This window comes from Pituophis catenifer, unplaced genomic scaffold (assembly GCF_029215685.1).
Source record: "Pituophis catenifer annectens isolate HBS135680 unplaced genomic scaffold, rPitCat1.0.hap2 SCAF_1, whole genome shotgun sequence".
NCBI classification, from domain to species: Eukaryota; Metazoa; Chordata; class Lepidosauria; order Squamata; family Colubridae; genus Pituophis; species Pituophis catenifer.
Window position 1 is genome coordinate 15,065,846 of NW_027256881.1, and position 14,654 is coordinate 15,080,499.

General features: G+C 40.8%; 1 protein-coding gene across 1 annotated transcript in view; it reads left to right on the forward strand.

Annotated features, from left to right (window-relative positions):
• The window catches only part of MYL10 (myosin light chain 10), a 53,477-nt gene extending 39,514 nt beyond the window's left edge, over window positions 1–13,963 (forward strand). Inside the window, exons 5-7 of the mRNA XM_070945791.1 lie at window positions 3,393–3,471; window positions 10,611–10,659; window positions 13,774–13,963. Coding sequence (XP_070801892.1) covers window positions 3,393–3,471; window positions 10,611–10,659; window positions 13,774–13,872 — 227 coding nt within the window. The 3' untranslated portion in view covers window positions 13,873–13,963. The remainder of the gene's footprint in view (window positions 1–3,392; window positions 3,472–10,610; window positions 10,660–13,773) is intronic.
• The last annotated feature ends 691 nt before the right edge of the window (window positions 13,964–14,654 follow it).

A 14,654-nucleotide genomic window follows, 5' to 3' on the forward strand; every position in this document is an offset into this window, starting at 1 on the left:
CTTGGCGACGTTTCGACAGGTTCTACCTACGTAAACCAAGATATTATGCAGCCCTAGTTCAGTGAAATCACAATTCACTAGTTTCTGGGCTTTTTTTTTCTTTTTCTGGCAGCCAGCAGACCCTTTGCTGCCCATTTCACTGAACTAGGGCTGCATAATATCTTGGTTTACATAGGTAGAACCTGGCTAAAGAGACATACACATAAAACCTACGAAAAAGAAAGAAAATGGGGTGGCACTGCCCCAGAAGAATCCTGTCTACAACTTGGGGGTTAGTTTAGTTTAGTTTAGTTTAGTTTAGTTTATTGTCATTGCACATGGTACAATGAAATTAAATGCCGTCTTCAGTGTACATTATAACTATAAAAATAAAAACACAAACATACATCCTTTACATTCTATATAATTGAAATTGAAAACCTGATATTGCCTTGTTTTTATTGTCCTGTACCGTCTGCCAGATGGTAATAGTTAAAAAAAAAGGGGGGTGCCCAGGATGAGATGGATCTTTAAGAATGTTTTGAACTTTCTTAAGGCAGCAGGAGCTATAAAGCTTTTCCAAAGAGGGGAGAGGGCAACCAATGATCCTCTGGGTAATGACGTTGACTCTCTGGAGTGCTGTCCTATCTGCCACTGTTCAATTGGCAAACCATACACAGGTGCAGTAAGTTAAAATACTCTCTATGGTGCAGCGGTAGAAGGCCACCTGCAGTTTTTCATTCAGTTGTTGTTTCCTGCGACGTCTCAGGTAGTATAATCTCTGCTGGGCCCTTTTGACCAGTGCTGCAATGTGAGTCCAGAAATTTAAAACTGGCCACTTGCTCCATTCGGTCTCCATTGATGAGCAAGGGCTGGATGTCTGATCTATTCCTTCTACAGTCCACTATAAGCTCCTTGGTCTTATTTGTGTTATGGACCAAGTTATTGTCTCCACCAGGGGTGGGTTCTACTTATCTTTATTACCGGTTTGCATCGATTTTATGCTCTCTTTGCTGTCCCCTAATGGTTATCCAGATTTTTGCTGCCCGATAGGGTGAATGTCATTTTTCTGCAGCTGTGAAAGCATAAGTGACCTTTTCACCTTGAAGCCGAGAACCAGGAACATCAAATAAATTAATTTTTGTGTATTTCTTTCCAAGGAACGTGCTATAGAGATTAAAAGGAGACTATCGGAGGAAACAGCGTGTTATATTTTTTCAAGGCATTAATCCAACGGGCACTGATATCGGCAACCAGTTTTTGGAACTAGTCCCTCTGTCCTTGAACCCATAGAGTTATTCTGCAGCTGTTATTTTGCAGCTATTATCACTCTTCCAAAGGATAGTCTGTTTTGCTTTCACAAATATTTATTCTGAAATTTTTTTTTAAAGAAGATAAACATTAAATACATATGGAATAATAATGGGAAGTATGTTTAATTCATTTCAATGAAATCAACTTTAACTTTTATCTAGTCAATACCACCTTTCTTTCCTGGTCTGGAACACTTTCTAGAGATTAAAAACAGTTACAGTCAAGTAGTTTTATTTATTCATTCATTCACCTATCTGCTCTTTGCTCATCTCATGCAAGGAATGGGGTCAGTGGTGGGATTCAGCCAGTTCGCAGCCCTTCGGGGGAACCGGCTGTCAACTTTCTGAGCAGTTTGGCAAACTGGTAGTTGCAAGAAATCATTAGGGCAGAGAACCGGTTGTTAAATTACTTGAATCCCACCATTGGATGGGGTATTATCTGTCAAATGCTGCTTGCATGCATCATATCCAAAAATGCTGGTAACATCTATTTCTAAGACATTTGTAGAAGCGGAACTAGAACAATAGCTTGGAATCTTGGTTCCCTAGTTAGTTGTTGACATTATACAACAGAGATGATCCTTACTTTGGGTAAACAGGAGATTCTAATGTTCATGAGAAAGTATAAAAATTGATAAAATACGGGGTGGGGGGGGTGGGGGGGTGGGCTCGTTCAGTTACTGGAGTTTAGTTTAGTTTACTTTAGTTTACTTTAGTGTCATTACACCTTGTACAATGAAATTAAATGCCATCTTCAGTGTACATTATACATAAAAAATAAAACAAAAACACACATCCTTCACATTCTATACAATTGAATTGAAAACCCTGATAATAAGCCCTCCCCTAAAAATAAGACCTTCCCCAAAAAATAAACCCTCCCCTGAAAATAAGCCCTCTCCCGAAAATAAGCCCTCCCCAAAAATATTTAAACACATATGCAGCTGGTCCCCGCCATTTTCTCTGGTTAGGGTTAGGAAGACAGAGCTGGAAATCAGGTAAGACAGCAAGAGGAGCCCCATCTTGCTCCACACGCACCAAATAATAAGACCTCCCCAAAAATAAGGCCAAGCACTTATTTCAGGGTTCAAAAAAATATAAGACAGGGTCTTATTTTTAGGGAAACATGGGTAGTAGAGTTTAATATAGTTACTGCTCTGGGATAGAAGCTATTTTTCAGCCTATTTGTTCTTGTTTTTATTGTCCTGTACCGTCTGCCAGATGGTAATAGTTCAAAAAAAGGGGTGCCCAGGATGAGATGGAACTTTAAGAATGTGTTTTATTTTTTTAATTTGATTTATATGCCGCCCTTCTCCGGAGACTCAGGGCGGCTTACAATGCGTTAAGCAATAGCCTTCATCCTTTTGTATATTTATACAAAGTCAGCTTATTGCCCCCACAAACTGGGTCCTCAATTTACCTACCTTAGAAAGGATGGAAGGCTGAGTCAACCTTGAGCCTGGTGAGATTCGAACTTACAGTAATTGCAGATTGCTTGATGTTAATCACAATGCTTTCAGTCTGCTGAGCCACCAGGCCCTTTTAAGAAAGTTTTGATCTTTCTTAAGGCAGCGGGAGCTATAAAGGTCTTCCAAAGAGGGGAGACGGCAACCAATGATCCTCTGGGCAATGATGTTAACTCTCTGGAGCGCTGTCCTATCTGCCACTGTGCAATTGGCAAACCATACACAGGTGCAGTAAATTAAAATAATCTCTATGGTGCAGAGTGACAAGAAGATGCTTTCAAAATTAACTCAACATACGAGAGTGGCAGAATGTGGCGTCTCATGCTTGAGTAGTAACACCACTGCAGAAAATTGGAGCTGTTCTCTTTTAGATACATCCCAAAAGATTGAAAAATGCAGAACAAGTACCCATGTACAACTGTCTTGGCAGAACTGGGTGAATTACCTTAGATGGCATTGTTCAGTGGAATTTATTCATGCTTTCAGTTGCCAGACCTCAAAGATATAGGAATCAATCAAATGGTAAAAAATAATAATCAAACATTGAACATTCAATATGTCTGCCCTTAATGCCTGTGCAGAAAAAGTGTTCAGAGTATAAAGAATCTGATTGTTCTTTTTTTTTTTTTTTGAGGCACTGATCCAGAAGAAATCATTTTGAATGCTTTCAGAGTTTTTGATCGAGAAGGAAAAGGTTACATAAAAGCAGATTAGTAAGTAGAGTTTTGCTTTTTCATTTTCTTTACAAAAAATCCCTTTCCTTCCCATTGTTGTTTCTGTTGTCTGCATTTTGTCTGTAATATCTTGCCTTGTTTCAATGAGATCTTCAACAGATCAAATCCATCAGCACAGAAAACAAATCAGCTTTTAGTTCAATTTCTATGAGGCCACTGAAAATTTTTAGTGCATTGAGATTAAGATCCACATGAAAATGCTAAATATAGAGCTTAAAGCAGAGGAGAACTCAAAGATTATTCAATGCTCAGTGCATTCAGATTATTACAGAATCCTGGCTTTCCAAAGGTGATTCAGCTAACTAAAAGCTAGAGGAAAATCAATCAATGGAACAGAAGTTGCCTTCAGAAGTTGTGGGAGCTTCACCACTGGAAGCTTTCAAGAGACTGGACTGCCATCTGTCAGAAATGGTGTAGGGTCTCCTACTAGGGCAGGGGGTTGGACTAGATGACCTAAAAGGTCCCTTCCAACTCTCATTCATCACCACATGAAAATCTCATGTTACTTGTTAGACCTAAGGGTAACATTGATCCTTCCAAATCTATTCCATGACTATATTTTGACATTCATCACCATTTATATACCCCCATCATTTAGACCAGGGGTATCAAAGTCAAGACCCAGGGGCCAGATCCAGCCCATGGGGTGTTTAGATCTGCTCCGCGGGGCTGCCCTGGAAACAGCAAAGGACCAGCCCATGGTGCCTCTGGCAGCAAAAATGGAGCGAGGCCCCCCCATGCTCTATTTTTGCTGGCAGAGGGTTGCAGGAGACCGTCGCAGCTGAATACGGAGCTCAGGAGCCCGTTTTCGCTGGCAGAGCTCTCGGGCCACCCCAGGCACCCCCAGCACAAGTGACATTGAGCTGGCCATGCCCCCCTACCTATGCCCCCCTGCCCCTCCAAGGTCAAACACAACCCTGATACGGCCCTCAACGAAATCGAGTTTGATACCCCTGATTTAGACATTGAAATCTAATTGTTATTTATTTATTAGAGCCTCTCATTCATCTCTTGGAGAATTTGTCCTGTTCATGAGAGGGTTGCTATTAATTAATAGCATTCTCCCATATTAAATTTGTTTAAAGGAGCGAGAAATGGCAATAGCAAAAACTTGGCCATGCTTGACCTTTTAACAGGAACGTTTGTCTTATTAACCTCCTTTTGGGGAGCATTCCGTTTTTTCCACTGGAGGTATTTTTACTTCTTGCTTGGGAAGCTATGACTCACTTGGAAGATTTGAAACAGATTATATATATGCACACACCACACGCCCACACATACATGCATATATGCATGCACCATCCTCCTAGGGCATTCATACTTATGAGCCCAAAAATCAGGCACAAAGCCATACTTGAACATCAGCAGGTACAAAACTGCAATTATTGTTTTCTGCTTTTCTCGAATAATAATAATTCAGTTGCCGTAAGAAGAGTCCCACATATCTGAATCCAACCAATTCTTGGAGTGATATTAATTGCACTCAAAATTTAGCCATCAACCTGCCTATTTCTAGGGCCTGGAATATCTGAGGCTTCTCCTCTGCAATTTGAGGGGGGGGATTCTCCTTTATCTTGCTTCCTGCCTTATCTAATTAGCTAAAGGGATGCTCAGTTTTCTATCTAACAGGAAATCAATGCAGAGGGTAGTAATTTCTAGCAGTGGGAATTCTTCCTACCCAGGACCAGTTTCTTAATCCTTAACTGGAATAGTTGCAACATTTTCTGCCAATTTATTTTATGGGAGTTTTCTGTCTTGTTAAACAAGGTCAGCAACTGTCTAAGACAGTTATTGTTTTAGGATGGGGCAAAGGCCCTGGAGCTCACCCATAACAGGGGAACCATCAAACAAATTGTTGTTGTTGTTTTAAAAAAACCAATTAATTGGTACTTTTCACTCAGACAATAAAAAGAATGAATTAAATTATAATCCCAAGAGTTATTGTACAAACTGGGGATTTCCCACACCCTTCTCTGTACTGATTTCAATGGATAAAAAATAACAGGGGAACTAATATAGCATATAAAGCGAAGAAAATGAGAGGGAGGGGAAAACGAAAAAAAATTATTAGGCTAAGAAAAAGGGGAAGAAATACAACAGTATTAGTTGGAAAACCACTATGAAACAATGCTTTAAAAGAATAATTTATCCTTATGTCGTATGTTGTGTAAATGTTTTATTTGTGTTTTAATAAAGTTTATAAATTTTATAAAAAAATAAAAAGAGAAGAAAATGTTAGGAGCGACACAACGGAAAGATCGTCAGAGCCTTTTAAAAGCATTTTTTCGGCCTAAGAAAAAATGCTTTTAAAAGTAAAAAAAAAAGCCTCTGATGATCGCGCGCCTCAGCTGGGCATGGGGGAGCGGCAGGGATTTTTGCTACTGGTTCTCCGAACCACCCGCCGCCATCGCTACCGGATCAGGCGATCCTGTCCAAAGCGGGAGCATTTCACCCCTGGCTTATGACTGTCACAACTTATAACCGTAATGAATAGGCTCCAGTTTGATCATGAGGATTATGTATAGTATACCATGGGAAAGAATATTTCTCCAATTTATATATGACTGGCTGGCATAGAAATAGGAGGTTTTTTTTAATTTTATAACATTTGGTTGATGCCCTCATTTGTAAAAACAATTAACAAAAAATGAATTAATATTCAAAAGTAAGTTTGGATTTATTTGACCAACAAACCCTGTTTGATTCTTGGAATGGTGAGAGGTATGAACCATCTTGTAGCAAACTACTTTTTGATGCTCTTTTGAAGAATGGGAGTGTTTATAGAGATTCTCAGTCATCCAGGTCATGGTTGTCCCAAAGGTGCTTTTTTCAAAGGCAACTGGACTTTGTTTTTCCTTGAAGACATTTCGCTAAAGAATGGTTGCTGGAATTGGGTATGTCTAATTTAATGAAAAGAAAAAACTAGGGTGACATGAAAGCAATGTTCCAATATCTAAGTTGCCATAAAGAAGAGAGAGCCAACCTATTCTCCAAAGCAGGACACGAAGCAATGGATGGAAACTAATGAAGGAGAGAAGCAACCTAGAACTAAGAAGAAATTTCCTGACAGAAAAATTAATCGGTGGAACGATTTACCTCCAGAAGTTGTGGATGTTCCAATTCTGGAAGTTTTTAAGAAGTAATTGGACAGCCATTTGTCTGAAATGATATAGGGCAATGATGGCTAACCTTTTTGCCATCGCGTGCCAAAAGCAGGGGGAGTGGGGGGGGGTTGCGCACGTGTGTGCCCACACCCATAATTCTATTCGCCCCACACACGTGTGAGTAACCCCCATGTATTCCCCTAGCTTTTGGCACACAATGGCACGGTGGGCCCAGTAGGCCTGTGTTTTGCTCTCCCCAGGCTCCAGAGCCTTTTTAGGAGTCTGAGGAGGGTGAAAACGGCCTTCCCCACTCCCAAGGAGATCCTCTGGAGGCCAGAAATGTCCTGTTTACCGATTTCTGGTCCCACTGGAAGGCCCATTTTTCACTCTCCCCAGGCTCCAGAGCCTTTCTAGGAGCCTGGGGAGAGCGAAAAATGGGCCTCCCCCCACCCGGAGGCCAGAAACAGCCTGTTTCCTGACTTCCGGTGGGCCCAGAACGCCCGAAAATCAGCTGGGCAGCACATGCATGCTTGCTGGAGCCGAGCTCGTGTGCCCACCGATATTGCTCTGTGTGCCACCTGTGGCACATGTGCCATAGGTTCGCCATCACAGATATAGTGTTTCCTGCCTGAACAAGGGATTGGACAAGAAGACCTCCAAGATCCCTTCCAACATTGTTATTCTGCTTCTTGTCCAAGAACTGAAGAAGCTTCTTGGATGAGAAGTGAAATGCCTTCGAGGAAAAACAAAGGCCATTATCTTTTGAAAAAGCACCTTTGGGACATGAAGAATGGGAGGTTTATTTCTGAAGATTGGCAGAATGTTGTGCTCCAATCCAGATTTGCTTCAGTGTTAGGCAGTCTGATTTATATTATATCATCTATTTAGGCCTTAAGAATTCAGGAGGCCTCTGATGGAACCCTAAATGCTTTGGAGTCTGTCTGGGCACATATCCAGTCATGAAATACCATGTCATTGGTCCCATGAAATCCTTCTTGAAGCAGCATCCCAATTAATAAAACACATTTGTTTCCATTTCTGTTTAAGTAGCCCTGTAAGGTTTACCAATCTTGTTTTAATACTGGAACTGGATGAGGCTGGGATTGCAGATCCTGTCGTCTGGTATGCCACATCAAGGACATTGGGCGGGCACTTGTTTATGAAAATCTTATGAAGATCTGTGATCTTGTTCTTGTTGGACATCTTTTCTTTTCATACCCCTGGGGAAACAAATATTATGGAAAACAACAACTGCAGAAAGTTCTATGTTTGGAAAAATCTGCATCTTTGTTTCTCTATAAAATAAATAATGGAAAATGTGCAGGGATTTTTTTTTTCTCCAGACCTCTTTATATGTCAAGATGTGAAATGTTTAGGATTATATCTGAACTGTATTTATTCATCCTTGCCTTGCCCTTTCCCACCCCACCTACCTCTTTCCTCAGAAGTCCCCCATCCCCCAAATACTGCTTGCTTGCTTGCTTGCTTGCTTGCTTGCTTATTTGTTTGTTTGTTTGTTTGTTTGTTTGTTTGTTTGTTTGTTTATTTATTTATTTATATTTAATTTGTCGAACATGTAAGTGTTGTGGCCCATCAGTGGCCTGTGCAGCTAGTAGCTGATTCCGACAGCGAGGAGGCTGGTGTGGAGTGCGCCAGCAGCCTGTGCAGCTGGCACTCGAGTTGGACAATGAGGAGGCTGGAGAAGATGTGGTGCCAGAGGCCTTCAGAATCTCCAGAAGCTTCCATGGGTGAAGAGGAAGAAGAGGAGGAGCCTCTTCTCGATGCACAAGCGCGCAGAGCTGCGAAAAGGCAGGAGTGGCTCCTCAGGAGGAGGTCTCCTCGAGAGTAATGCTTGGGGCTAATTGGCCACTCCCTTAGCTTATTTAAGGATGGATAACGACTGAGGCAATTTGCAGGGAACAACTTAGTTCATTCTCCTTCGTGTCTGGATCTTAGTTCTTTTATCAGTGTCCTGCAAATTGCTTCTGGGCTTTCTGCCAATCCTTGTAAGATTACGGTTATTTCTTCTTTGGATTCTTGTAGGCTGTTAAGAAAGTTAATTAACAGCCTTTGTTTGAAAAAGACTGATTTAATTTAGTAAACTAAGGTTTGTACATACTTTGTGTGTGCTGCGTTCTTTGGGTCCGTAGCTGGAGCAGAACACTACTAGATAACAGGTGTAAGTATAAACATGGACATGAACGAAGGAAATGAATACAGATAAATGGGGATAGTAGGACAGGGACGGTAGGCATGATGGTGCGCTTATGCACGCCTCCTTTACGGACCTCTTAGGAATGGAGTGAGGTCCACAGTGGATAGTTTAAGATTGAAGCTATGGGGATTAGAGGATGTAACAATGGAGTTGGGTAGAGCATTCCAGATGTTGACCACTCTGTTGCTGAAGTCGTATTTTCTGCAATCGAGTTTGGAGCAGTTTACCTTGAGTTTGTATCTATTGTTTGCCTGTGTATTAGTGCGGTTGAAGGTGAAGTAGTCGTTGACAGATAGGACGTTGTAGCAGACAATTTTGTGTACTACACTTAGGTCAGACCGTAGGCGGTGTAGTTCTAGGTTTTCCAATCCCAAAATTTTGAGCCTGGTGGCATAAGGTATTTTGTTGTGAGCAGAGGAGTGGAGTACTCTTCTTGTGAAGTACCTCTGGACTCGCTCAATTGTATTAATGTCCGATATACAGTGTGGATTCCAGGGAGACAAGCTGTATTCGAGAATTGGTCAGGCAAAGGTTTTATATGCCCTCGTTTGCAGTACAATATTCCTGGAGAAGAAGCTTCGCAATATTAGGTTAACAACTCTTAATGCCTTTTTGGCAATGCTGTTACAATGAGCTCTGGGGCTCTGAGATGAGTACTCCTAGGTCCTTGACAGAGTGAGGGTCATCTACGAGTTCGTATCCACCCAGCTTGTATTTGGTGTTCTGATTTTTGTTGCCAATGTGTAAGATAGAGCATTTGTTTGTTGAGATTTGGAGTTGCCAGTTGTTCAACCATTCAGATACATAGTCAAGGTCGCTTTGTAGGGCAGCAGTATTGTCAGTGGTGTTGAATAGTTTTACGTCATCAGCGAAGAGGATGCAGCTGCTTATAATATGATCACAAAAGGCATTTATGTAAAGCATAAATAGTGACATTTTAGTGACTAAAAGAGGCACAAACTTTGTGAGGGGGAAAATGAAACAAAAATGTCAGAGAATCTGGTGGCACCTCAAAGATTAATAAATGGACTATGGAAATTGAGAGTTTCATGGACTCAATACACTTCAATGTATTCACCTGACTGATATATTTATTTGCGTATAGAGATGTAAAGAAGGGAAAGGGTGGAGAGTGGGGCCATAACGCCATAAGGAAGCAACAAACTAGATATTATTCTAGTTCAATGCAGCAAGCAGCAGAGCCCTGCGCAAAACAGCTGAGAGCAAATCAGCTGAGAGTCAGGAGGCCGATCCAAACAACTTGTGCTAATTAGGCTGTGCTGAAGCTGAAAGGATCTGTTTTTTCTTGCTGTTTGCTTGCAAGAAGGTAACTGCTGCGAGGCAGAAGCCAAAGGGTGGGGGGCAGTGGGTAGGCGGGGCTACATTCAGTGTATAAGATGCACCTAAATTTTCACCCCCTTTTAGGGGGGAAAAAGGTGCATTTTATACTCCAAAAAATACGGTAGTAACAACAATGTTACTAATTTAACCACTACGGTGATTTGCTTGACAAATGTGGCAAGAAAGGTCATAAAATGGGACAAAATTCACATACCAAATGTTTCGCTTAACAACATAAATTTTGAGTTCAATTGTGGTCATAAGCTGAGAACTACAGTACTTGTACTATTTACCGCTATCAATTTCCTTTTAGTATCAGAGACAGCATTGCATTAATAAAGCAACTTGGCCAGTCACCTGGCTGTCTTTTATTTTATTTTTCTTTACTTTACCTATTTTATTTTATTTTTTTGTTTTTGTTTTGTTTTATTTATTTTATGTATTTTATTTTGATACAGTATGAAAGAAGTGCTCATGACGCAGGCAGACCGGTTCACTGAGGAAGAGGTAAGATTTACTTCATCATGAAAACTGCATGCATCCCACATAATTTTTTCTCCCTATTTGGCAAGAATAATTTTCGTGGCAGGAAGTGTTGGGAAGGATTTTGTGGTCAAAATGTGATGTCAAGAATCGTAATATTTCCACAAGAATTTGGTGATTCCAGAATACATGGGAAGGGAAGGGAAGGGAAGGGAAGGGAAGGGAAGGGAAGGGAAGGAAAGGAAAGGAAAGGAAAGGAAAGGAAAGGAAAGGAAAGGAAAGGAAAGGAAAGGAAAGGAAAGGAAAGGAAAGGAAAGGAAAGGAAAGGAAAGAAGGAAAGGAAATCCATCTCTCACTCATTATTTTGCTTGATATGGGGTTAATAGCTAAAAGAGCTTTAAAGTGTTTCGGGTAGGGATCTGTAGCTTATGTACACATCCCATAAACTGATCAGCCCTTGCAGGGATGTGGAGCATGGGAACAAAAGGCCAACATGTTTAGAGGACAAAAGACTGTGCCGGTCTATGATGTTGTGAAATCCTTATTTTCTAGAAATATTTAAGCTTCTTGGGCGGTGGAGAAGGGAAGGGAAGGGAAGGGAAGGGAAGGGAAGGGAAGGGAAGGGAAGGGAAGGGAAGGGAAGGGAAGGGAAGGGAAGGGAAGGGAAGGGAGGGAAGGGAAGGGAAGGGAGGGGAGGGAAGGGAAGGGAGGGAAAGGGAGGGGAGGGAAGGAAAGGGAAGGAAGGGAGGGGAAGGGAGGGAGGGGAAAGGAAGGGAAGGGAAGGGAAGGGAAGGGAAGGGAAGGGAAGGGAAGGGAAGGGAAGGGAAGGATCAAAATCCATCTCTCATGCATACTCCCATTCAGTATTTTTCAAATTTGGCAACTTTAAGATCTGTTGAGTTTAACCCTTAACCACAGATGTACTATTACAGACATGAGGTCAGTAGCAAAAAGACATTCAATGTTCTCATGGTTGGATTTAAAAATTGATGTATAAATCAGTAAACCAAAAAATGTATCGATCTCTATCAAATCCTATATCAAAGATCACTTTTTGTTTCTCCATCCTTGAACTTCAATCTTTCTTCTCTAATTTTTACATTGGCCCACTGAATGATGGCACTAATAATTTCTTTAGAAAATAATAATTTCCAAATCTCTAGGGGAGACCAAATGTAGACTGTACACGAGGAACTGGCATTTTTTTCAGGCATATCTCTATAGCTAGCTAACTACTGTATAATTAAACTTCCAAAGAAGGGAATTTGTATTGTTAAGCAACTTAAATACCCAGACAACACAATGCTTATTAAGCACTAAGAAATGTAATAAATAGAAAATTAATAAAATTTATTTTAAAAAGGTATTTATTTTTATATATACATGTATATGTATGTATCACAGCAACAATTCACACAATTTTGACAAATGTGCCCCTTGCAATTTTGTGCCGTCTTAAGTGGGGTTTTATGAAATTTTGTTTTTTCTTAGCTTAAATCTCATGAAATTTCCAAATTTCTTTTGCAAGATTTGAAACTGAAAAAGTGGACCATTTAAAAATGTTAACTTCCACTATTAAAATTTAATATAAGAATACTGCAGATTCAAGCATCTTATGTGGCTAATATCTGTGCAAGAGTCTAAAAGTTATCACTTTGTACATTCATATAAGGTTTTTTCCCATCCTAATAGTACAGATTTGAAATTTGTCCCATTATTAGAGCATATTTTGTTTGAGTGGATTGTCCACATCAATCAAAATATTCTATTTTCATCACAATTGCAACCAGTGTCCATATGAAAACCAGATTTATTGCCTCTATGTGATCATTATTAGTAATATAGGTAGTCCTTGACTTACAACTGTAAGCTTAGAATTTCCATCATAAGTCATTGCTGCCATAAGTCAAAGCACATGACCAACCTGATTTTATGATATTTTTTGCGGTGATCATTAAGAAAACCCAGTGGTGGGATTCAAGTAATTTAACAAACAGTTCTTCCTAGTGACTGGTTGGGTGAATGTGGCTGGGTGGTGGTGGTCATGTGACTGAGTGGGCGTGGCCAACTCAACGTCACTCACAACAAGGTGGGATGGCACAGGTGGGTATGGGTCTTGGAAGAAAGGGAGCATACCTGGAGCATGTCCCCAAGCGCCCATGGCACGCCCAGCACCAACAAGGGCCAGAAGCAGTGCTGGGGCTGCAAGATGTTGCTTGATCTTCTTGCTGTCCTTGTTGGTGCTGGGCATGCCTCGGGCACTCGGGGAGACACTCCACGTGCTCTCCGGGTTGGCGGCTGCTTCTCTCTGCCCCTTCTCTTGCTGGTGGCCTGCCGGGAGAGCATTTTGCACAGCACAGCAAAATTTAGCAGCCGTGAGCTGCTGCTTTGAGCAAGGCAAGCGAGCGGCCAAAGCAAACGAGGTGAGAAAAGAAGTAGTTGTAAGAGGCAGGGTGGGCGGGGCGGTGAGGGGCGGACCAGCCAGTGGTGGAATTTGCCGGTTTGCCGAACTGCGCAGAATCTTAACAAACGGTTCACCTGAACCGATCCAAACCGGCTGAATCCCACCTCTGAGAAAAACCCCATGATTGTTAAGCAAGTCAATGCATTATATGGATATTTTTTTTTGCTGGAAACTGCCTAAAAATCCCAGTTTCTAGCAAAATACATTGTAAATTGTATCAGGTGGATGTAGAACATTGCAACCAACTGTAAAAGTAGTCGATTGACATGCACTTGAAATGCAGTCATGTGACTGCGGGTTGTGTGTGTGCCTCTGTCAGAACTCCAGAATCGAGTTATAAGTTCCTTTTTTGGGAGGAGGGGGGTCCATCGTAACTTTGAATAGTCACTAACCCTTTTCAATTCAAAGCAGAAGATGAAAAAATCAAAATGGCAGGCATGCTTTTTCTTGCAAAATCACATTTGACAATTTGTCTAATTCCACCTTCATCCACCTGCAGTAAATCCTTGTCCAATAGTTTTGCTGTCAACACTTCATTCTTCCAAGTGTGAACCATGAACTTTGTCCCTATGGACTAGAAACCTGGTTAGGATTTGTTTTGTCTAGATGGAAACTGCAATTATTAACTCTCCCCATATGTCCTTTCTAACCTTTATTTTGTAAATCTTCTTCAGGTGAAGCAGACCTTCAGTGCTTTTCCTCCAGATCCCTCCGGTTATCTTGATTACAAGAATCTTGTTTACGTTATTACCCATGGGGAAGAGAACGATTAACAAGATGTTGAACTGATCCATCAAGAAAACACAATTCACCCATGTTTCTTTGGTACTGACATATCATTCAGTGGAAGCCAGATTAAAACATTATTCTAAATTACCTTGTGTGTTTTTTTTTATTTGATAAAACTACATATACTATTTTTTGTATTTTGTTTTTCCCCTTGTCTCCCTATTCTTCTTCTCATATTTTCACTTTTTGCTGTTATTCTTGTCAGCAATATATAAATGGAATGTTCTTGATGAACTGGCTTTTTTATGACTTGCTGACACGTCTAATATTCACCAGATGCCTTTACTGGCCAGCATGATGGTTCTTAACCTCTTCTATTTCCTTTATTAAACACTTGGGGCTGTCTTTTTTTTCCTTACTGAGGAAAAGCCTTTGTTAAACAGTCATGATTATATATAAATGTTTGACTGGGCTTAATCTGATCCAAGGCTAACCCCAGGGCCTGTTTTAAATTTGAAGGCCCAGCTGCAAAACCTATGAATTGGAATAATATTAATGTATACATATATTCCAAATGCATTTTTCCAACTACCATTTTAGAATTAGCTGCGTGCACTATAAAGAATCTTTAGAAACTAGTAAAAATGTTTTGCATTCAATGGTTGCATTCTTGGCAACCACTAGAGATCTCTTTCTCTCAAACTGAGGACTATACCTACACCCTGTTTTCAAAGTTATATCTCTGGCAGACAACAAAATTCCCCATAAGTCATTCCGAGTCTGCTTTATTATTCCGTTAGTCCATCTTTCTCTCCCTGGGGGTCAG